Source organism: Larus michahellis, chromosome 8 (genome assembly GCF_964199755.1).
Source record: "Larus michahellis chromosome 8, bLarMic1.1, whole genome shotgun sequence".
In the NCBI taxonomy this organism is placed as follows: domain Eukaryota; kingdom Metazoa; phylum Chordata; class Aves; order Charadriiformes; family Laridae; genus Larus; species Larus michahellis.
In genome coordinates this window covers 29,449,956-29,474,586 of record NC_133903.1, presented here as the reverse complement: position 1 = coordinate 29,474,586, position 24,631 = coordinate 29,449,956, and the positions used below count along the sequence as shown (strand labels likewise).

General features: G+C 42.0%; 1 protein-coding gene across 1 annotated transcript in view; it reads left to right on the top strand.

Annotated features, from left to right (window-relative positions):
* The first annotated feature begins 226 nt into the window (after nucleotides 1-226).
* RGL1 (ral guanine nucleotide dissociation stimulator like 1) overlaps nucleotides 227-24,631 on the top strand; it is a 77,139-nt gene continuing 52,734 nt past the window's right edge. The window contains exons 1-2 of the mRNA XM_074597601.1: nucleotides 227-817; nucleotides 1,795-1,905. Coding sequence (XP_074453702.1) covers nucleotides 389-817; nucleotides 1,795-1,905 — 540 coding nt within the window. The 5' untranslated portion in view covers nucleotides 227-388. The remainder of the gene's footprint in view (nucleotides 818-1,794; nucleotides 1,906-24,631) is intronic.

Sequence of the window (24,631 nt, the reverse complement as noted above, 5' to 3'; positions counted from 1 at the left end):
CTGCCGCGGGCAGGAGGAGGAAGGGCCTCTCTCAGCTCCTGTCCGAGCCACCGGAATCGCCCGGTGGGCGAGTGCTGGGCGGCTCCTCACGCCTCCGCAGAGCGGGATTGCCGCGACCTGCGGTACCGCCCTAGCAGCGGCGTTGGGCTTTACGATAACGTTTAAACTTGTAGAAATAAGGTTGTTGAGTTTTTTTTTTAATTAAGCCTGGCTTAAAATTCCTGCCTTGCGTGTATTTGGTTTTTTTTTTTTTCACTGCCGAGCAGTTCAAAACCCACCAGGAGCGGGCAGGGCCCGCTGCCCCGTCCCGCCGCCCCGTCCCGCCGCACCTGCCCGGGGGCACGGCCGCCCCCTGCCCTGCCCTGCCCTGCCCGGCCGCGCCGGGGCCATGGCTGCCGGGGGCCAGGAGGCGTTTCCTTCGTGCCCCGGCCCCCTGGCAGCCGAGCGGGACGCTCCGTACTCCGTCCCTCTCCTCTTAGAGGGACGTCGGGGTGGTGGTGGGCGAACGCCCCGCTTCGGGCGGGTCCCCCGGGGAGCTGCAGCCCCGCTGCCGGTCCCGGCGCGGCTGCGGGCAGGGGCGACAGAATCCGCCGCAACTTCTGGGCTGGGGCTGCCCAGGGTAAACAGGAAGCCCTTCGGCGGGGCTGGGGCCGGGCCGAGGCGGGGCCTGTGGCGGCCGCCCGCCCTCCCGCCTCCCGCGCCGCGGAGCCGAGGGGCCGCACGGCTCGGCCCGGCCCGGCCCGCGGCGGCGGCGGCGTGCCCCGTCGAGGCGCCCGGGAAGGCATCGAGAATGAAATTGCTGTGGAAAGCTAAAATGGTAACCGGGTGTCCCGTCCCCCCCTTCCCCTGCCCGCGGGGTGCCGGAGCCGCGGGGCGGCCGGGCGCCGCTTCCCGGAGCCTCCCCGCTCCTCCGAGGGATGCTCGTCTCCACCAGTAACCGTGGGTGTGAGTGAGTGAGTGAATGTGTCTGACACCGGGAGAAGGGAGGGAGCGCTCCGGAGAGGGAAGTTAGACGAGTCCCTTTGGAGAAATTCAGATGCATGTTTTCTGTCCGTGTTGCAGCGGCTTGCGCTCTTTTGTACTGTTAATAATCTAGGAAATGAGGAGTCATTGCAGCACATGTTCGGTTAAACTTTGGAAGACGTTCCACTCTTTTTTTTTTTCTTTTTTTTTTACCTGCTTTCTATCATTTGTGAGTTTTAAAGCCTCGACTCTGTAAAGTTTTTTGTAGCTTGAAATAATAGGTTTTGGAAAGGCAAACCACAAGTGCTTTAGATCCCTCCTGTCAAAAGAAATAAAAGGTTGCTGTATTTTAAGTGCTTGTTAGCTCCAAAGTTTAAAGGCTGTCTGCCTAAGCAATTCAACAGTTTTTAAAAGTGCAATTCCTTCCATAAATGAAAGGCCAAAGAGATTAATTGCTTTAGAAAAGGGGGGAGGGAGAAGGAAGAGAAGACTGCTAATCAAAACCAAACTATTTCCTTAGAAAAGACTTTATACAACTATTTAAAATATGTGCTAGTCTAGGAAAAATAGTTAAATGGAAAGTCAGGGTATCTTGATACCACAGGAAAAGACAACTTGCCAAGAATATCTCCAGTGTTCCCTAAATCTGAAAGTATCCTGTATTGCTTCGATTGTTGTATTTACTTTGCGTAGCCCATCTTCTGCCCTCAGCTCTGCATGAAGCAGTAGAGCACCTGGTATAGATTGTGGTTACCAGAAGAGGGAAAACGTTCCCCTATCTCTTACTCTTTTTTTTGTTGTTGCTTTTTTTGTTTCCCCTTTTCCTGGCAGAGCACAATTCAGGACGGGGGTGAAGAGGTAGAAGAGGGAGCTGTTTACCATGTCACCCTGAAAAGAGTGCAGATTCAGCAGGCTGCCAACAAAGGAGCAAGATGGCTAGGGGTAAGTAAAGCTGACGCGGGGGCATTTTGGAAGGCTGCTTATGGACTTTGGAGCCTGCTCCAGGGAGCTGAATTCCACACCAATTGTTATGATATTAACTTTTAGCACTGACTGCTCTCACTATTTAAAAAAAAAAAAAAACAAACAACAAAACAAAACACTGAAGTTATCTGTGGGTCATCTGAAATAACTCCTTGTGTTGACTCTTCCTCTTTTCTTGACATGTAGAAAAGATTTGACTGGTTGTGGCCATGGATCAGATGATACTTAGTGCATAAATAAGGATCTTAGCTTATGGCTTGAGAAGTTGAATGTTTAGCAGTTATTTCAGACTGGGCTATAGCTCATTTCTGCTGTTAGAAACCTATCTCAGGTCTCCCAAACAAATAGTCATGATGTTTTGACTAATGAAGGTCTCTCAAAAGTTAGCAGAAAGTTCCTTAAAACTTCAGTGAATGTAGGTTTGGGTCTTATTTTTGTATTGCTTTCTCAGCCAGATGAAAAATTAATTGTCTGCATTTTTGCAAGAATTACAGCTCTGCGCTATTTTTCAAAGGTCTATTTCAAAGCATGAGGGCTTCAGTGGTAAGTAAAATGAGCTTAAATGCACACACACTCAATTTGGCATGCTGCTGAGTGCCTTCACCTTTGTCAGGCCAAGTCCCCAGCTGATATTAAATGTCCTCACTTCACTGGAATCAGTGCAGCTGTGTCAGTTTGAGCCAGATCTTCAGGAGGTGGCTATAACTTTCGTATTATTTTGTTATGTTTATATATTTTCTTTGGGATCAAAGGCAATAATATAGGAACTTGGTTTGATGTAGTATCCAGGTTGGTATTTTAAAGGCTTTTACAACTGCACTGAGATTTATATCAAATAATTTTCTTGTTAATTCCATGACATAAAGCAATACAGCAGTGCTGAAACCACAGTCAAGAAAGATAGGCAAATTCTGTCCTGCATACAGATAACGCTTAGAATCTCCCTTCCCGTGTTTCCAAGAAGTACACAGAGTTCTAATCAGAACAGATAATTTAAAATCTGCTTCCTTTGAGTGGCAGATTTCCCATCTCTGCCTCCTGTTTTTACCACGAAAAATAGTAGAAAGTACTCTTGAGCTCCTTTAAATTTCCCAGCTGGTGGTTTTGTGTAAGAGGCTGAGATCACTTTGAACACGTCTGTGTCCCATAAATGTACTTTAGAAAGGTAGGGTGTTATCCTGTTTCTGCTAAGTTGTTCCTTGTATGTAGAAAGAGTTTGCCAGGTGTCGGTCATATTCTCAAAGGAAGACCCCAAATGTGTTCCTGAGGTCATCACCACAGCTGATGGTGCTGCGCTTAATAGGAGAACAAGGGACTTCCGTGACTTTTGGCTTTCTGTGGCTAGTGTTAGTGTTTTTCAGGTCAGAATTGAGCCCTGTTTGTGGGGAAGAAGGCAATGTGTCAGAAGTCTGCACCTGTTCTGGGTATAAATTGGTGACTTCAGCTTCCAGGCTGGCATCTTTCATGAGTAAAAAATCTTATGCGTATTATTTAAAAATATTTTTGAACATATGAGCTGTTTGTTTCCCCTAAACTCTTCAGAACATAAAGTATTTTAAGCTCTTTTTGTGGTCTTGTTTTATTAATGGCTTTACTGTGGTCCTAAAGTCAATAAACAGCCTCTAACCCAGAACATTATTTATGAGTAGCTATTCCTGCTGCCAGCAGTTTTGTCTTGAAAAGCATAATTGTCTCTCTTATAATTGTCATCAGGTGACTTATTTTTGGTTTTTAATCTGCAGTTTATAGGGGTTTATGATTTTTTTTCTATGCTTTGAAATTCATAGCACTAAATTAATAAGCTGTTGGATTTATCAGTGTTAGTCTTAATTTTTTTGGTGGTGGTCTAAGTCCTGCTTAGGTTGAAGACTCAAGGTCAACTCAAGAGCCTGGGAGTAACCTATTTGTACATCAGCAAGCATTGAGCCTTCCTTGTAACAAATGTAGTAACGCTGTTACTGATTATATGCCTGCCTGGCTTTGCTTTTTAAAAAGTTACTTTTTCAGTGTCAGTTTGTGTCCTGTAAAGGTCTTAGCAGTTTGTCCTTCTCTGAGGCACCGAGCTTGGCGGGGTTTATCCGTCCAGGTCAGGTTCTGTGTAACTTAAAAAGCCCAAGTCTTTCAAACCCTTGACGTTGCATGTGGCTATTAAATATTGTGTGGTGTCAGAGCAGGGGTTTGATCCAGCAGTGAGTTCTTAGTGATGCTGCATTTGTAAAGTCATTTGGAGGCTTTTCAGCTAAGAAATATTAGACGATAAATTATTTGATGTGATGCAGATCTAACTGAAAATTTCATAGAACCTGTGTGGAAAGGAATATAAAAGGTCTTATTTATTCTAAGTGTGTTGGGTTTTATTACCAATTCCTTTAATTACTGAGAAGCTTGAAATTTTGCTTAAATACGTTCTTGTACAGGTGCCGGTAAGTGAATGTATCTAGATCTTTTATGTTTTGAGAAGTCTAATAAACCTTTCTTAAAACTCTATCCGAAGAACCCATACAGGGTTCTTGAATGGTCGGCTCTGTTATGAGAGAATGGTCTGTTTAAAAGCTAATCATAAGATTACAGCTTAAGCACTATAAACACTTGCCTATTTGAATACAGAAATGTCTGTCTTGTGTTTCAAAATTCTACAATTAATAACAGAAAAAGACAAACAGGCTGTGACTTATGCAGTCATCTGCAGTTCCATAACTTTCAAAAGTGTGAAGCTTTTGTATAAACACCAAATTTCTTGGCTTTAAATTTAATTAGACATCAAAGGATGACAATAATAGTTACTGGTTTTGTCACTAAATACTTACTCACTAAATGTTTAGTGAGGCTTAAGACTTTTGGCACTACAGTATTATGAAATATCAAAAGCCCTAGTAGCAGCCCTGTGTCGTGATGGGTGCTGTGCTGAAGCACTATCCTGACTAAAAAGAACTTACAGACTAAATATCAAATGAGGCTTGTCTGTACACATGTGTTGTCTCAGCTGATGATTGGAATCCAAGGCAGTGGTATCAATTTGCAACAGTCTGTTTTTTCTCAAGTTATTTGTAGACATCAGGGTAATGGGGAGTCTTAACAAAACTTCACAAGTCAAACGTAAGTTACGGAGATGTTGAGAGAGAATACCTCCCAAACACGACAGGCTTAACAAGAGAAAGCATGAAGGCATTTTTTTGAAAATGAGCCGGGTTTTGGTGTCTCCAGGATAGACCCTGAGAGGTCTCCAGGATCTTGAGAGAGATGATGTGGAGAATGGGAACAAGCCATGAAGGCCATGGAAACTGAGGTACATGGCCTAACTTCTTTGTGAGAGAGAAGGATGTAGAAGGTAGGGGTTTGTATAGATGGATGGCATGCTCAAAATAAGGAACGAGGAGAATGCTTTCTGCAGCAGGCTTTTGAGTGGACATTCAGCATCATTTTGTATTGCATTACGTCAGGCTAGAGAGAAAGGCATATTGGTAACTGGAATAGAAAGTTTGAGAGTGCAGCAAGGAATTTTAATGATGTGGCTAGAAGGAGAAGGTTGTATTTTAAAGTTGTGACACAGAAAGAACCTGAAAAATGAGATTTAGCTTACCTCTGAGCATGTAAAGGTAGCCTGTAGGGAGGCTGGCACCCTGTGTGTCAAACAGGATGGTGCTATTGTCCATAAAGAAAAGGCAACAAAGCAGAAAAGACAGGTGAAAAGTTTAGAGCTCTGTAGGGTTTTTTTTTGATCTTGAACTGACAGCCAGGTACCTGTGAAATGAAACAGAGACAAGCTGACTCTTACTGTAGCCAGAAGCAGATAAGAACAGTAAAGGAGTGGCTGTAAAAGTAGATCAGCTACTAAGCACATGAATTTCTGTTACTAGGAGCACTATGCTGATGGAGTATAAGTGGCATTGGAAAAGGTGAACTCTAGACAGTGATTTATTGTAAATGGTAAAGTGAAAAGTAAACAGTTAGTTGAAAAAGAAAGGAAAGAGTTGAAAGAGACTGAGAGATTTTGACTAGGAGGGTGATGGGCCTATGGAAGGCAAAAGGTACAAGAGAAAGTGCTACAAGGTTGGACTGGATGCACTGGACAAGTGAAAGGATCAGAGGAGGACCACAGGGAAGAAACTTCTGTGCTTGTCAAATGGTAGAAATGAGAATTGTTCAAGGGGTCGCTTGCAAAGAGGAACAAGGGCTGGAGAATTTGAGGAGCTGGGACTGCAGATGTGGAATGAGATTAAATTGACATACTGAAATTGCTTGACTATGGAGTGGGCAAAATTGAAGGAAGAGGGTAAGGAAAAAAGGCTCTAGGATGATATATTTGTCTTCATCCCTTCCAATTTTGTGTGTATTAGTTAACCACAGGATACGTGAGCCACCAGCATGATGCAAAACAGAAAAGGCAAATGTGATACTTGGTTGTTTTAGATGATTGCCAGCAGAGATGGGAAGCGTGATCCTTGTAGAGTGTCCTGGCTCACAGTCTACAGTTCTGGCTGTTTTTGAGAAAGTTGATTTAAACTGGAAGGGAGACAGGAGAGGACTTTTTGGATCATCAAGAAAATGAAGACTATAGCTTAGTTAGGTTAACAAAATGAAGATTTAGGGTGTATATGATTAATACCTATAAAAAAAAAAAAAGGGAAGCAAGCACAAGGGAGGAAAAAGAACCATTCACACTAGCTATAGACTTGTGTTTAAATTGTTAGAAATTAGAAGAAAGTTTCAAATCATCAGAGCAATGAGACAGTGGAGTAGTACTCCAGCAAGCGTGAAGGAAGCAAAGAATCCAACAGCACCAACGCTGGAGCTGGATCAGCTAGTGAAGAGGATTATAAGGCAAATTGAATGCAGGCAGTGGTGCTGGTCTCTCCCGCTGCTGGAGACACCAGTATGCAAAGAGGCGGTAGCTGTCGAATTTTAGATCTGAAGCTGTTGTTCTAGAGGCAGAGAGAGAAGGCTGGGTGGGAATGAGGAGAGCAGCGGGGAGGGTGGGAGAGGGATGAAGAGAGTGCCTTGTTTGTGCAGATGTCTGAATACGCACTGGCAAGCGGAATATGGAGAAGTGAGTGCAGAAAAGTAGCAGAGAGGTGTTAGAAAATGTTAGTGTAGAATTGGAGGAGGGGGAACAGGTGTATAAGAAGAATAGTGCAGATGCAGTGCCACAGAAAACGAGCAGTGAAAGGCAGGGGTGTGGCATGGGCAGATGGACAAGAGGATTACAGAAATGAAAAGCAAACAAGAGGTTTTAAAATGCTATGAAGTCACTTTTGTAGACCTCCACGTTAACCAGTTAGAGTGCTTTATCACCTTTCCAAGGGTTAGGGGAGGGTGGCCAGCCCTGGAGGAATCTGAGGGAAGCAGTGAGGAATGAATCTTTGAGAGAGGAGAGGCTCCCTAACGCTTGCAAATGTCTTTCCTATCAGAGCCCTTTATCCATGAAGGAGCGAGGAAGAGACCTGCACTCTGCCTCTGGAGTTTTTATTGGGGCAGGTCACAGGAAATGCAGCCAGGAACGGAGTTCCCCTGAGCCTCTGTGCACCAGAGGGGGCCTTTAGAGATTATATCTCCACATTTTAAGTGACTGCTAAGCTTTCAGAGCCAGTCCTCAAGCATCAAGTTTCTTGCTCTACTGATGGGTGACACAAGACTGCTCTTCCTTTGAGTCTTAAATATCCAGATAACAGAAAAATATGATGCTCCCTCATGGCCAGTGCTGCCTGGTTTAGTTAGCCATTAGTTATGTGTCTAGAGCAGATTTTAGATTCATGTTTCTTTCTGCTGTCTTTTTTTTTTTTTTTGGCCACAGCTGAGCTTCAGGCAGAGATTGATGCAAAACCTTACTTGTCTTAAGAGGTCTTTAATGCGCTAGTATTTTGTGTATAGCAGAACACGTTCTTCCAAAACTATAAACGAACGGCTGTAGAAGGGTGCTTTAAATACCTTCAAAATTCTGAAAGGGGGAAAGCCAAAAAGTACCAAATCTATCATTAGATACTTCTGTCTTTTCTTAATGTTGATGCTATTTGATAACTACCTCTTCTGAGAGTTTTGTGGTGTTTTAGAAATGAATTTTGAATGATTGTCTCGCACTGCATACGACCACCAGTCTGGATTCTAAACACCACTACAGTCACATACATTGGAAGGAAGCTTGTGTTGGAGAGTTCAGTCAGAAAAACATCATAAAAATGTCCAACTAATCTGTATCCTGGTTAAGACCAAGGACATAACCTTCTGTTTGACTTGAATAATATGTCAGAAAAGAAGTTTTACTTTGGATTTTTTTCTTTCCAACACTGACCTCATAAATATGGGTTGAGATTTAAGTGGTGCCTGGTACCATCAACATTTTTGGAACATGAAAAACCTCAAATTTTCTCTGAGCCTGCTCCTTCCCTCCCATATGTCCTTCTAAGCCAGCTCTGTGATTTCTTTTTCATTTTACTCTTAGGTCCCAGATGTTCTGGTCAAGTGTAGTTTCCTGTGCAACCGGCAGGAAAGGACTTGGCTGATCTTTGTCCTCACTGCAGCTTGCTGTTTTGTCTCTTGATTTATAGCATATGTAGGTCTATGTAGGTCCCTTTTGGCTAAATCAGAGCCTTTGGAGTCAGGTTCCTGCAGCCTGTCCCGACCACCCAGACCAAGGCCAGGGTGTTGTTTTGACTGCATGTTTGGCAGAAGCAGAAAAGCAGTTCCCAAGGAGCTGACAGGCTCCCTATGTAACTGGGTTGCTCTATTGTCTACTCTGAATGCTGTCTCCTCTGAGGAACTGTCTTGGAGATGGAGAAGGAAGAAAGATGGGCTGTGCTCACATTGATTTTGCATGGTGGAAGATGCCTACCAATGCTGGAGACCCACAAAGAAGATATATAGAAGATTTCAGAGGGAACTGAATGATTTTACCTGTAGACAGGTGCATAGTTATCACAAAGAAAGCCGTGGCATCTCATTCAGCTTGCCTTTTCGTTTTGAGTAGGCCCTTTCCTCCTGTCCTTTCCTTCAGTTGTGGGCATAATAGTACCACAGCATCATAGCCCTTATTAATGACTTCTTATGGAATATTTTTCTCCTTGCTTCCTGGTTCAGGCACAGATCTCTGCTCCAGGGATATCCCAAGTTGCACTCTTCGATGTAGTCATCAGCTGGGTAATAGAGGCTGTGTGTGGAACAGACACTCAAAACTGAAACCTGAGCTTATTATGAGTTTTAAAATGGAAGCCTGAAAGGTTACAGTCTTTTACTTTCCCAGTTCCAAATACAAAATGCATAATTAGAGGGGTATCTGGCTTTGTAATGCAGTATCATGCTCTCAGTTGAGTTTAAAACCTCCCATTCCAAGCTGTCCAAGTGTGTCAGGGTGGCAGTGCTTTAATCTTGAGGTGTTATTAACACTAAATTAAGGCTGTAGGATACTCCTGCAAGGTCACATGGAACTAGGGAGAGAGACAGGCAGCCTCCCTTCCTACAGGGCAGTGCAGAGGCATCTCTTGCTAATGATCATTCCATTAAGTGGAACAGCAAGAGGTAGGGGAGGCCTCCTGAGCAGAGGTTGCTGGTGACTGACCTGTTCTGCTTTTGCACTGTCTGTGTGTGCCTGCGTTTTGCATCCTACAGCCAGCCTGACTTTGTGCGAAAGCTTGTGTTTGGCATACTTTCAGTTTACCTGTGACATGTAGGAACATAACAACATTCTGTATCATAATTGATCTCCACTGGGAATTCCTCCGATAGCCAGGGTGCCTGTCTTTTTAAACTATCCTTCTGGGATGGTAGAAGTTCTCCCTGAGTTGTAGTATCTTAACATTCAGTGATGTTGGCAGCAAGACTGTTATCTTGCTTGCTTTCTCAAGAAAAAATAAGTGAAAGGAATAACAAAAAAAAAAATCAGCTTGCTCTGCAAAGAAACTGGCATTTTCTTTCTGACTGCTAGAAGATGTAGGTCACTTGTTGGGTTAAAGAAGTGTTGGCAAGGAATGTGGCTATGTGTCATCGGAAAGCCTGGGAGAAGCAGCATACGAATTGGACTGAGATGCTGTAAAGAGAATAGCCCTGGAGAAACCATTAGTTTTACAGTTTTGGTTTTGATGTTTTCATTTTAGAAACAGGCTGAAGCATTGCGAGCATGTTAGTCACACTTGGATTTAAATTTAGCCTTGGTAAAGCTAATTAAAAATATGTTTAGTGACAGTGTGTAAATGCATGCTTTGAACTTGCATCTTTTACTAGTGCTGTAGGAATCTGTTTTCTAAATATATAGCTTCCTATAGCCAGGACTGTAAGGGGGTATAGCTGTGTGAAGAAAGGAGCACAAAGTGATCGGATCATGGCCTGGCCCCTCAAAGAAAATGGGATTTCCTTGTGTGAAAGGGGTAAATGAATGGTAACTCAGTGTGAATCCTCCTCTTCCTTGTCTTTTGTAGCCAGTGTGTAGTATCATGTAAACCAGAGGCAAAATGTGTGTGATGTCTTAGCATTGTTTATTACACCAAGATTATATCAGAGATTGTAAAACATTATTGTTATGCATAAGATCTTTCTTTTTTTTTTTTTTAGATACCAGAAAAATTGAGTGTCCCTCTTGCATTTGGAATTTTATATTCATAACAGATTGCTCAGACAGCAGCAAAGCTGCCTTTATCCACTGGATGTGGACCGGGCTGATAGACCATTCTTTTGAACACTGGGATGATACTCTGGTATATTTTATTTGCATCCTTTTCTCTGTCTCATCATAGTACACACAGGTACATCTAGACCTCCTTCCGAAGGGGCTGAGCAGCTGGCCAGTCGTCATCTCCAGGGAGCTGTCATGGTTTGTCCCCACACTCTCCCAGAACTTTTTTTGCCCTTGATTCACCCCAAAAATGTTCTCTTTCTGTGTTCTCACTTCGTGAGAAGTGACTTGTAGTTCTGCATGGGTGGTACACCAGCATGTAGGTTTACATTTAGGGCCTCACTGTTAAGTCTGTGTTATGTTTTTACACCTTCTGGAATAAAAATTTTATTGAGATGTATGAGAATGTGGGATTTTTTGTTTGGTTGGGTTTTTTTTGTTTTGGGGTTTGGTGTTTTTTGTTGTGGGTTTTTTTTGTTTAATAAAGTTCTAAAGCTATAGTGAGGAATTCTGTGTTTTGGACATAGAAATCCTTTTGCTGTTAATGGAAATCACTCTACCTTGGACCAAAACCAACTCATGCTAGTGCCTGAACACAGCTGCACTGTAGTTCAGTTCAGCACCATGCCACCGATAATTTAGGGACCAGAAGGAAAGTAAAAACATACCCAAGTGAAATGATAATGATCTTGCATTCTTATGGCATCTTTCATCCAAATAAATTTCAAAGCATGGCCACGAATTTTCACCAGACAGACTATGTGAAATATGTTGTAATGTGACATAGTACAGAAGTATGATTCGGGTGGGGCTTAAAACTCGGCAGCAGCAGTGTTGTTGCCTGGGAGCTCGTAGAGCTCCCCTTTATTTGGGGAGAAAAAAGTGTTTCTGGGACAATATGATTTTAAAATGCTATTTTTTTGAGGTTGCCAAAGAAGTTGAAGCATTAAAAAAAGTTATTGGGAAGACGGATTAGCTGTCGAATTTGCATGGTAATATTTATTTAGTGGCTTCGTAATGTTATCACATGGATATCTTCTCTCCATGTGGCATATATGCCGCAAGGAGCAGCTGCATAACAATGCATAGCTGCACATTGAAACAATTTAGGACCAGAAGTGAGTTAATTAAAACCACTTGGAGAGAAGACCTGTACTTCTGAGAGTCCAGAGATCTGTAGAAACATTCGCCCACTGTGCAACAGCAGTTGCGAAAGCAGGCTCAAATATTAAGATGGAGCGGGGAATGAAGAGAATGAAGTGAAGCTTAGAAAATACTGCTAAGGAGATTACAGTAGCACCTCACTCATTCCTGATGCTCCTTCCCTCATCTCAAAGATAAGCAGACTAGAAAAGGGATCTATAGATGGGAAAGGATTGTCGGCATTTGGAGACACTGAATATGTGAGGACTGTTAAAAGTGCGTCTTGGTGCAACTAGGGTTGATGAGCAGGTTTAACAATAAGCATGTTTGTTAAATCTTTGCAGGATTGAAGCTCCGTGATGGCGATGAATAGGAGGATATAGCGAAGGCATTTAAAACAGTGAGAGGAGAAGGGACACTCCAGGGAGTGTTTGGCGGTTTTGAAAGCAAGGGGGGGTGAAAAGAAATGTGTAATTTTACATTGCATGTAATTAACCTGAAAGGCTTGCTGCTGAAGCAATTACTACTGGAAGAAGTAATTGAGTCCAACTGAGTCTAGAAGGATTCAGAATGGATTAAACATTTATATAAATAAATAGTAACAAATACAAGAATACTATATGGGATTTAGAACACAAGACATATAACGTTTTGTGATTTAGGTATAGAACAAACACCTCTTGCAGCTGAGAAGAGTATCTCCCTTTAGACTAGATATTCTGTATGTTATGGGTGTTATTTCTTCACCTTCCTCTATAGCATCTGGGCATTGTCAGAGGGAAAAACCTCTAGTTTAGTTTAAAATGACAATTATTACGTGTTGCTGTTTATAAAGTTCTGGTTTCAATTTGTTTGCAGCAAATATTTAACGAGGCAGAATAAAATTGAACACAGGCACTCGCAGAAAGAACCATGAGCACTTTAATGTCCAGGAGATGTCAGGGTCATATTGCAACATAGGACGGGAGTCTGTTGTGGGCCTGTTTTCCAGCACTCCTGCATCCTCCTCCTGGTCAATGAGAGCTCTGGGTGCTCAGATCCTGCTTTTTCGTGTGGGTAAAACAAAAGTTTGTGTCCTTGCTGTTTTAGACTCTGCAAGTGTAGGAATTGTGTGGGCTGCCCTTTGCTTCACCCCATTCAACTGCATAATAACTGCTTTAAAAATAAGGCAGCTAGAACAGAGTACGGTACTCTACATGTGGTCTCATCAGACCTTTTATGCGGTGGAAGAATAATGTCCTTTGACTTGCTTCGGTACCCTTTATTTATACTTTGCAGAATTGTTTGCTTTTTGTTGCTGCTTCCAAACGTTGTGCTGAAAGATTTAATGTTCTGCCTACTCTAACCCTTCAGATCTTTTCTCTGATCTGTGTGCCACACTGTGACCTTTGAGGGTAGGACTTTCAACAGACTTTTTTGCTGGCCGCTTACATTTCTCTACATTTAGTTGCATAAGCCATCTGTTGCCCATCAGAGTGTAGCTACCCTTTAACAGCTTTGGCAAGCAAAATGAAATTTTGGCAGCCTCTACCTTGGGTGTGAAGCTTTCTGCTATTTTGCATGGTAGCAGTCATTAACCTTTTGCTCTGGCAGGTTACTGGGTTGCAGTCTGATGGAGTTTTTAATTGTTCCTCTTTGCCACCACTTTGTGTCCAAATACCAATTTATGTCCAAATTTTTGTAGTCATTCTGTGTAGCTCAGCCCTGCATCAGTGCAGAAGCTGTTGCATACTGCAAACACCGCTGAAATTTGTGGTGGGGGTCCCTAAGCTGCTGCTGCTCCACTTGTCTCCCATGGCTTAAAAATAACATGAGGTCTTCACTGAGAACAAACCATTTCCTGCCTGTAATATCAAGCACGTGAATTATTATGTATGTAAGCCCTGTTATACCAATTTGAGGACAATTGTGATACTGGATTTAGAAAGGTATTGCAAGTCAGGAGTCCCGTGCTCAGTATTCATTTGCCAGTGACTCACCCTGTAGCTTGAACTGACCAACTTATCTTCTCGGGGTTTAGTTTTCTCACCTGTAATAAACTCACTATTCATTTTGAGATTTAGTGCTCCGAGGAGTATAGAGGCAACCTCTTGTGCTTTAACAAGGCTGTACAGATTCAAACTTACGACAGAAAACTCTTCAGCTGTGCTGGACACACAAGAAAAGTTCCATAGCAGGGCAAGATCCTCCTGATATGCCCTGGGATTCTGTTGTACAATCTTTACTGTTGAAATGTTAGAGAGCAATGTATTCTGCTGCTTATAGATGCAGAGGCTTGGCTCTTCTCATTCCTTCTGTGAAGAGAAAGGGTGTTGGGTGAGACACCAGAGTTCACGTCATTCCTAAAACGTTCCGGCAGGGCCCCAGGAGCGCACCCCGCAGCACGGGGAGTGAGTGGGGCAGCTGCAGGGGGAGTGGGTTGCAGAGGCTTCCAGCGCTATGTGGGTCTCCAGCTCACGGCCTGTGGGCTACAGCTGGCAATGCTGCCACTGGGCCACAATGGCACTAATAAGGTGTAAGCACTTAAAATGCTTTTGTGGAGTGATCCTGTTATTATATTCTATTCTTTCATCTATCTCCTTTTATGTTCTTCCCACCTTTTTGTTCTGAAAGCAGTTTAAAGGATTATTTTATTTCCCTGCCACCCCCTCAGCTGCTTTGTACAGTTGTCTTTCTCCTTATGAAGGCTCAACCTTTCTCCCGGTCAATAGCTGTTTCTTCCTTTCTAGGGAGTCCATGAGCTCTTTGTGCAAGTAAAACAACATGTTTTTATTATAAAGTGGCATTTTCTATTGAAAGATCTCTGAATGATTGAACAATGTGGAATGACTGAATGCTTTGAGATGTGTTCAAGTTATCGTAGCTATTTGGCTTCAAACTGGAGACGTATGATATAACTCATGTAGTAGCTTAGACTTCCTGATCTCAGCTGCTCCTTCTGACTCTTAAAAATCAATGATCTAAACTTCTGAGTATCTATATAACCTAAAGCAGAAATAGACCATCACATGTTAAAGAGCTATCTGGGGTTTTATTTCCTCCTATACATAGTTTGTGCCGCACATAAACTTGCATAAAAGCTTGCATGCATTGAATCATGTTGAGTTTCTGTTTTGACTCAAATCAAGTGCAGAATGTCCTTCAGTTGTTTACAGTGTTCACCTGGATAAAACTTAGTTGATGAGGTTGGTAGTGTTTCAAAACTTTGTTGGTGTTGGGATGCAAAAGACAAGTCCATACACCCTTCAGGATTAACTGTTGTTTTCAGTGCAAAAGGGATTAGTTAACTTAAGGCTCCTGAGGTGCATTTGGAAGCCAGTTTAAATATTACATGCAAATACAACAAGAAAATCATTATGAAGATATGCCTACGCATCCTTTTGTCTGTTTGCTTGGTTTGTAGTAATCTCTGGCTCTACCTGCGGTGTGTTTTGTATTTTTAGAGTAAAAACCCTTTAGGGCAGGGATGGTGTCTTACGTTTTGACATGGCAGCCATTGTGCTGCTGTTGGAAATGTTTCATAAGCAACAATAATGTATTTCACTTGGAAGTCGGATCTTAGGCTTTTGCATTCCTCCTATTGAGTGCTTCAGATCGGGTCTGGCTGTGCTCTCGGCCCGCTGGCTCCCTGCAGCACGCAAAATGTGAATGAACTCTTGCACACTTACTTAAACCATGAGGCTCGCATTCTTCTTTGTGCAAAAACAGTCGTCTTGTTCGGAAAAACATCAGGTGGCCGTAGAGTTAGGACAGGACAGAGAAGAACAGAGGTATGCTATTAACTCCTGATGGGTAATAAAACAATAACCCTCCCCACTCAAAAAAATTAAAAAAAAAAAAGCCAACATCAAAAACTTACAGGCAGTAAACGTGGATGATTTCTGTTTTATCTTGCAGACTGATATTTTTTTTGCTCCTCTTTTCCCCTTTACTTGCAAGCTATACTTATTTTTGCATTCTGACTCAATACTTCCACATAATTATGTGTGTGTTTTGATTTGTGTCCATTCCCTAAGGATTGAAGTCCAACTGCACCATAGCATTCTTAAACTGAAATACAAATGTCTGCAGCGGGTCCAGCGCCAGCTCACGCAGCCCGTGCTGCTCTCTGCTGGGTCTGAAGAGATGGGCTAATGGCTGGGTGCTGCAGTTCCAAGAAGGCAGTAATTTGTGTAGGCATGCAATGTGTTTAGTTGCCATACGTTTGTGCAGCTTGTCATACAGCATGGAGAATTTGTCACAAAGGAGATAGCTATAGAACTGGCACCAGGATGTTGCCATCGCAGGTACGGTACATAGAGACATGCACGTATTCATCCATAGACACTGCCTTTCTCCGTATCTATGAGTGCAAGAGAAGAATCCCGGGAGATTCCATAATCTGATCCCCTGTCATGTCTAGATAACATAGTAAAAATGCAGTTTGGCCTGAACTAACGATTGAACTAATATTCTTGGACTCTTTCAGTGCATAAAGGTTGAAGCTGGTAACTCTCCGCGTTAGGAAATGTTAGCTTACCATCACTGCTTGTTCTGCTCAGGCCCCAGCCTGGAGAGGTCCCTTAGGTTCAAAACAAAGGGTAGTAAAAAGCACAGCCATTGAAATGAAGTTTATAATGCACTTTAGGTATGTATTCATGCTGTGGTCATAAAAATGGTTTACTTACAGCTAACCTATTCCTTTTATAAAAGATTAAAAGAGCTTGGCAATAGAGATTGCTCACAGTAATTATTATGAAACATGTAACAACATTTCCTTGATATTTTTTCTTCCACAAAAATACCTTATGTTTCAATTTCAGTTTATTTTAAAATCCAAATCAATCTTCTGCTAAATATTTTCTCCTCTGTCAGAATGCACTTAATTTCCCCACACCTACAGTTTTCTTTTCCAGCTGTTCATACTACTAAAATCTATCCCTCTTGCCTTGTTGTTTATTCTGAGTGTAGTAGCACTTTACACTGATTTCCTGAGTCAGTATAATTTTAATTTCTGTCTACTGTTTGAGCAAGCTTTACAGTGTGAAAGGAAAGCCAACAATACAGTCAGGATGAATAAAACCATTTTGGTTATGTAATATGCATTCATGCTACTATTATGCAACAGAATTATTACTTGTGGCATCCTTAAATCCGTTTTGAGTTCAGCAGTGTTGCCTGCTGTCTCATACAGGATGTTCTTTGTTTCTACTGAGTGCGCAGAAAGTGATGATGAGCTCCACTATTAAATTAAATTATGTTCCTGGAAGGGGAAAAAATACTGTGACTTTTCACAGGAGAAGTATCAGAGCATTTGATTACCAACAACGTAGGTACCGGTGGAAAAAAATGCTCTGCATTTCTGAATGGTCAAAATATAATTTTTTCATGTTGACCTATAATTTTCATAGAATGGTGTGACTCTTGCGATATTAAATCTGTCTGACTGTGTCAATGGTGATATCAATCATCCCTTCTCTTTGCTATACTTGGCATTTAGTAAAAAAAGACAGCATATTTTTTTTTTAGCATTTTTCATAAAAGAAGCATGGCAAATGGCTTTGTAACCATTCTCAAACAAAATTTGTATAATAGCTTTCCTCTAATATTTCTTAGGGTAAATGTAGACTTGTTGTCATCTTTAACATCCAGGCATCTCATAAATATGAGGATAATTGAGAATTTTAAACTTTTGTGCAGTGGTGATGTCATTGGGCTGATATCATGGCAGTATTAAGTGGCATCAAAAGTCGGTTGTACTGGCAATAACCCTGCAACGTCTAGCCTCGTGTCAAAATAATCAAGGGTCATATAACAATAAAATAGGGAATTAGGGAGATGGGAGGGGACGCAATATTACAACTGCAGTTATGCCGTAACTGCAGCGTAAGCATTGGGGTGGAGAGAGCAGGAGAAGAGATGATTTATGGGCTTGGACAATGACTTTAGCAGGAAGGTGACTTTTTTGTATCTGGGAGGATATTGATATGGATGACATGAGGAGAAACGTCCAATGTTGTAGGCCTTTGAAATATAGATTAGTTTAAAATCGGAGAAAGTACTCTGTGTAGAGGCCACAGTGCTGTCCCACATCGTTGAATCAGGTTACTTGACTTCTACTGGTTATACAGCCTGCCTTGTATAAAGATCTTTAACTGGGAAGTTGACATGGTCTTAGCCATTTGTGCCACCTTTTCAGGGTTTAGTTAACTCTTTTGTAGGAGATTTACACACTAATAAGTGGACTCCATTATGTGTATTCAACCTGGCTGCTTACAATGTGTATCGGCGTGTCGTGTTGTTTAACAAAAAATATCACAATGATTTTTGACGGTATCTTTTTTCAAAGTATTTGTTCATACCTGGGTTTGCACTACTCCTTGCTTGCTGTGCCCTTAGTCTCTGGCTCGTGACAGTATTCTGCAATCGCTTGGTAACAGTGCAAAAGCTAAAGCCATGGGGAGGTCTCTTCTGTTGAACGCTCTGGTGTCTCAACCCTCTATTAAGATCTAGACTGACTGGTATTGCATGGCGCTGGCAGGTGACTCCTCCAAAGACAGTAAAACGGGTGAGGAGGAACTGGGGAAAAGTTTTAATTGTGAAAAAAAGACAGTTTGTTTTCAAGTTACCAGTAGATCTTACAAAGAACTGAGCTGGGATCTGGTCTTTTGAGCTGAATGCATGGATTTGTCATGTTTTCGGTTGCTATTTTTAGCTTATGCTGTCTACTTGTTGCAACAAAACTGGGCTGGTTTGGTGGTCTGCTATATGGACTCAGTGTAGAAATGATACTGCTTAGTTTTATAGAGTACTTGTCATCTATGGACTCAGAAGTACTTTATAGAGGAGGTCAGTGTTAATCTGCCCTTCCATAGCTGGAAGAACTGTGGCACACAGAGGTCTTCCATATGGCTCTACCCAGGGCTAAGAGCACCATGGCTTGAATTTCCAGAGTGCTAAGATCCTCTTGAGCCACCTTTGAAGACCTCCCAGGAGGGACTTTTCTTCTTGCAAGGCTGTCACCTGAAGAGCCAAGCTCCCTACCATCTGCAGTTAAGAGGCATTTTGCTTTGTGCAGCTAAAATTTTTGAAATTAGTTAAAATCTGTGAGCAGAGAAAATAGTCGCACCCCTTGCAAAGGGCGACCAGTAGTTTTAGCTAAATTAGTAGTGGCCAAATGACTATTTGGCTGTGTAAGCTGATCTATCTAATGTTTTATAGATATGGTTGATATTAACTGCTGGGGTGGTGAATAGTAGAAATGTCCTGCTTGATTGTGCTGCGTATTCGGATAACTACAATTGAGGCTTGCGTTCTGTATGGAAATACAAGATTTCTGTGCTATGAGCTTGAACTGCTACGTACTCTTCAGGCGGAAGGCACGGTACACCTGTCATTGTAATCTGTAGTCAGGATTACTGGAAGCTGTTTCAAAGTCAAAATATTTGAGCTGTCTGCCACCTTTTGTGCTGGTTTTCCCCACTCAATACCCATGCTTTTCTCCTTTACGGCTCCTAGTAAGTAAGTCGGCCTGGGAGGCTTTGGCACCAATGCATTTCCAGGACAGACTGGAAGCAGTGAGCGTGTGGGGAGGGAGGAAGAGAAGTTAAGGCAAGAGTTGTTAGCAGAAACAGTAATTACTATTTACTGTTTGTGGGGTGCAGGGGAACTGCCCCAGCTGCCTTTTTCGCTCTCTTAGGGACCCCCTATAATCCATTCCTGTAAAAGCTTTTGTTAGTTTTGACAGTTAATCACTGCCTGTTTTATGCAAGTCCAAAGACTCTATGTAGAGCTCTTCCCTCATGGAGACACTATGTGATACTTCCTTCATCTGTACAAGTCAAAATATTTTACAAAATGGGCTGATTTTTACTGCCAAAATGGGCAATAAAACCTATTTCCTTGCCTTCCTTCTGGTGCTTTACTCACTTAGCTGTCTATTAATTTGAGTATTTACTGCTCAGTTTGGTGATTGGGCATTTTAGTGTTCCTAAGCACCAAAGAGAGGAGGATGCTCAGTATTACAGAAGAAATTCTCCTCTAATATAGGAGAGCTTTGGAAATATATTTAATATGGGACACATTCGTTTGCTGGGTCAGAATAGTATTTCCAGTAAGTGTAATTTGATGACAGCTATTCCTCAAACAATGTAAGATGCACATGACTAAGAGTCTTACCTGACTTACTGGTTTCTTTTTCTTGCTTTTCTATTTTAAATTAGGAACTTGCTAAGCTTCAATGTCCAATCAAAACCACCACAAAGAATGTTTATACACAGTGATGTATTATGAAAATAGTATGTCCCTGGCATGCTTAGGAGAGAACAAGATTGTGGTGAACTGCAGAACTGTGAAACGCATCAAACAAAAATGAAAATGGTTTAAGTAATATGATGTTTTGGGTTCAGTTAACTCAATGAAGACTGTACGGCAGATAAAAGAAGAAAGTAGGATTTGTCTTGCTTTTGTTAAAAGTCCTTCTAGCAAGAGAGATGAGAGTCAGGGTGAGAAGGAAATATTTGTAGGTAGGAAGCAATGAGAAGGTAAGTGCATAGATCGGTACTAGAATGGAGAGAGATGAAGGTTTGGGGCTAAGCTGTTGGGGCAATTTTTGCTCCCTAAAAAGCTTGTATGCTGCACAGTGAACCTCTCAGAGGACTTGACTCTCACTGAATAATATGGTCCATTCCTTTGCTGCACAGATGCTTTTAAGAAGTGGGCCAAATTCAGAGGAGGAATTTATATGTTCCCATGGCTGAGTAACTTCCACCATTTCTACGAGTTGGACAATGCTATTTTAATGTAGACTTCTTTGAAGATTCAATTTCTTAATGCACTTGCTTAAACTCCTTTAGATGCATGCAGTGAGAGGTGATGTGTAAATTAGGCTGCTTTATTTTTGCTTTGATTCATTTAGAGCTAGTCCCTCATAGTTCACTGATACCCAAATGAGCCTAAATCAGCATAACTTCAGAAGGTGTGAGAAGCACAGCTCAGCACCTTGCTATGCATGATGTTTCTTATTTTCCCCAGAGTGGTTTTAAGTAGCTGCAAGGTGCCTGAGTGAAAGGGTTCTAACTGAGCAACAGCATTCGTGTAAGAGGATTTTGTTTCTTCTTCTTCTTTTTTTGCCTCTTAATCCGAACCACAGCTTTTGTTCCTGTTTGCCAGCTCTTCAGCCAGATACCAGCCGGGCTGTGAGCTCTAAGGATACGAGCAAATGAGAATGCCTTTTGTATAGTGATCATGGAATTAACTGGTCCTGGAAACTCTGGGTTGCTGCCAAGAAAGTTTATTTATGTGGTAAGAAAGGAAAGGAAAAGGGTGGAGCTTTGGAAATCCAGGAATACCCCTAGCTGTCGGATCATAGGAAAGAGCTAGTAAAGTTATTTTGGCCTCTGAGTTTGGTACCGTCAACACCTGATTTTCAGCAGCATCCAAAATGAGGAAACAGGAGTTAGCGAAGTGGAGGGACCTCTGCGGAGAGATCCATATTGATTTTATTTCCACGTGCACTGTACGATGAAAGCAGCCGCTCTTGCAAAGGCAGGCATCTGTGCTGCCTGCAGAAGATCTGCCCACCCAAATCCTGCATTTCAGGCCATGCTTTCCTAGAGTGGAAATTCCGCTTCGAATTCAGAGTCTTATCTCATGCAAGCTGTTTTCCAGACTGACAGTTGTGCAGGGTGGAGGGCAAGGACAGAGAGGAGAGTGGGATGGAAGGCTCTTAAATGCTGCCGGCATGGCAGAACTGAGGGCATGGATATGCACAGCCCTAATGAGACTCGAAATACTTGTGACTTTGTTTGATAAGCTTAGTCCGGTCACTGCTCTGTCTGATGCACTGTTAGGTGGTATTGTTAGTGCAAAAGTACCACTTTTCACAGGGTTTGGTTGTGTGGTTTGGTTTTGGTTTTTTTGTTTTGTTTTTTTTTCAATGGTCATGCGGTACGGACGGGGGAGTCAGCACAATGCCTGCAAGTTTGAGTCAGTTCAGCATGATTGTCAGCTGCTGTGCATTTTATCTCCCAATATACCTACAGGACAATCTTGTTTTCTCCCTTTTAAAGGGAGCAGGCTCAAGTAGAAAGTTCATTAAGATCTTTGTTGGAAGGAAACACTGTGTCAAATAAGTTGTTAATATTTTTGCAGTTCTTTACAAAAATACTTGACTAAAGTGAGTAGAGGCTTACTTAGCATCTTGAGGACACGTTGTTAAGTTCTGTGTGGTTTTTGCCATGGAATCCGGTTGTTCTTCAAACAACTTTTGTTTCATCTGTCTTGCTGCTTGCCTTAAGTGATGTGTGATTGCATGTTAAATGAAGGACACCTTCGATTTTTCTCCTCTGTCTGCTGTTATGGATGCTTGTATTTTTGGGGCCTTTGAATCTTAATCATTTCACGATTTATTATTTTTTTTTCCCCTTCCCTTACCCGTCTCTGCCAAGGATGAGTGTAGATACTAAAGGCTTATGCTGGAGAGCCTATGTGTAAGGAAGGAGTATCAAAAAAAAAAAGGGGCAAACAGCACCATATTCCTACTTTCAGAAGATTAAAGCTGATTCACATTTATACAAACAGTGAAATGAAACAGTCATTCTTGATTAGAGTACCTTATTTTTAGTGAACTTAAAAGCTACTGCACTTCAGGCAGTTTTATTCCAGCATAGGGTGTCTGTCCAGTAAGTGAATAAAAATAGCTAGAGTGGAAAACTCCCCATCTGGAAAAGCGGTAAGTTTCAAGGAAAGTCAAAAGCATTTAAAAATATGTCAAAATTAGTAAAAATGGAGTTTAAGAGACACTAGTTAGTTAGGTGCTTTTGAAAATAATTTTGGAGAATTTCTGAATAAAAGAAGTCTTTACTAAAGTGATAACGTTTTAACGACTAAGCCCAAAGAATATTCGATATCTCATTTACTCACGGTTCATCCCAGTTGTTTTCTTTCGGTATTTTTTTTTCCAGTCTGCCTAGTGAAAAACAGCTACAGTGATTTCATTCCACGATTCTCACTTTCAGAATCTCAACAGATTATATTTGCATTGGAAAAAAAAAATGCAGACCAGTGGGTTTTTTTGGGTAAAAGTGATTGTTTCCAGTGATGTTTCTGAAATAATGACTACACTTCAGAATTTGAACTATTTTTTTACCTTGAGCCTCTATTCCCTCTTGCTAAGATGTATCATTAATTTAGGAGAAGGTGGATTTTATAATTGTAATCCCATTGAAGGTTAACAGGTAGCATTTGTACCTCTGGCCCATGAGGCTGTGGGATCCACATCTGTATTTTGGCGGTCAAACTTTGGGGCATATGCAGCTTTTACTTTATTTTCCTGTCATCGGTAGACAAAATGGCAAGAGATCAGCGTATCCTGGCCAGTTCTTGCAGAGAAGGACCGAGGGGAAGTGGGGATTGAGGTATCGAAGGTTGCATGTGATGTCTTCGCCAGATTGATACAGGAGTCTTGCTCTCACACACCTGGTAAGAAGCTGTGCTGGTCACAAGCTGCTTGTAACTTAGGACCTCTTACTCGAGCCCTGTGTTGGTGGCTGTTGCAGAGAGAAGACGTCTGTGGGATATTATGCTGATACTCATATCTTTTCCTCATCCTGCAATTGTGTGTGTGGCTATCTTGCACTTTCACAATGCCTGGGTGAGTCAGTGAGATTGTGTGTGGATTCGGGAGCCAGCTGGTATGGGGCAAGGTCAGGACCTCCATTGTAACCAGCTTGGAATCGAATTATAGCTCCTTCAGTCTGGGGCATCTGCAGCTGGTTTTGGAGTTGGTTTGTGTTTGAAGGAACGTTTTGGCTCGAATGTGTGTTAGCGTGCATGGAGCTCTCCTGTTTCAGCAGGAACTGCATACGTGGGTACTGTTTTGGGCTGTATAGCTGTAAGACGATCGCCTTAAAAGAGAGTGGGCCCCTCTGAAGGTACAGCATTGCAGAGGATTAGTAAAGATGTTAGAATTAAAGCAGATGAGTACCCACACAACCTCACAAAATAAGGACTTGAATAGAGCTCAGTTCAGTCTTTCTACATTTGCTGTCTGTCTTTTAGGAAGCTATATGCTCATCAGTTACACTTGAAGATTATCAAGGCTATAATCTGTTGCCTGAAAAAATCAAAGTGAGACTGTTTAAAAAACATTAAAAAAAAGTTAGACTATAAAATGGCATGTCTTGTAGAGGACCTCATTGAAGCTGTGAGTGTCTAACATTTTGTTCAACATGTTGTTGAAGGAGAAAAGCTGGAGAGCCTTTTTTATTGTTTTGATGCAGTGCAGAAGTTCTGCTGGCTTTAACTGGTGCCACATAAGAGTCATCACCGTGTGCCACTGTCAAAACTTGCAAGGAGCGTTAGGAACATCTTTTAATAGTGGTAGATACAGTATTCCTCTGAGCAGACAAAACAAAAGCAAACATGAAAACTCTCTTGCCTTTGGGTAGCCTGCTTGTGTCGGTGAAGAGCCGGGCTCTCACTTGCCTGCAGAGCCAGGCGCTCCCCGTCAGTGTGCTTGCCCAGCCCGCAGTGCCGCTGCCTGAACCTCCGCTCTTCAGCTCCTCTGCCAGCTCCTTTTCCTTTTCAACTTACAGGCAGAATTGCTAGAATAATACAAATACAAACAAGCCCTAAAAGTCTCTTAAAATGATTTCCAGCAGTTTAATGTTTTGCTGACAAACTCCATTTTACATCTTCAGAATTTGGGGTTGTTTTTTGTTTTGCTCTTTTTTTGTGTTTGTTTGGGTTGGGTTTTTTTTAACATTCTCCCAACATGATGTCCTGGGGAAGTTGCAGTGTTGCAATTAATGGAAAATTTTGTGCATGTATCAATCTTGGAAGCAGATTCTGTCCTTGTTTGGTCCACAGTCATGTCAGTGAATGAGAGGTTTTTACACACATGGAGTAGAATTTGGCTGTAAATCAACACATCATGAGTGCAACAATCTGCTGGATAGAAAG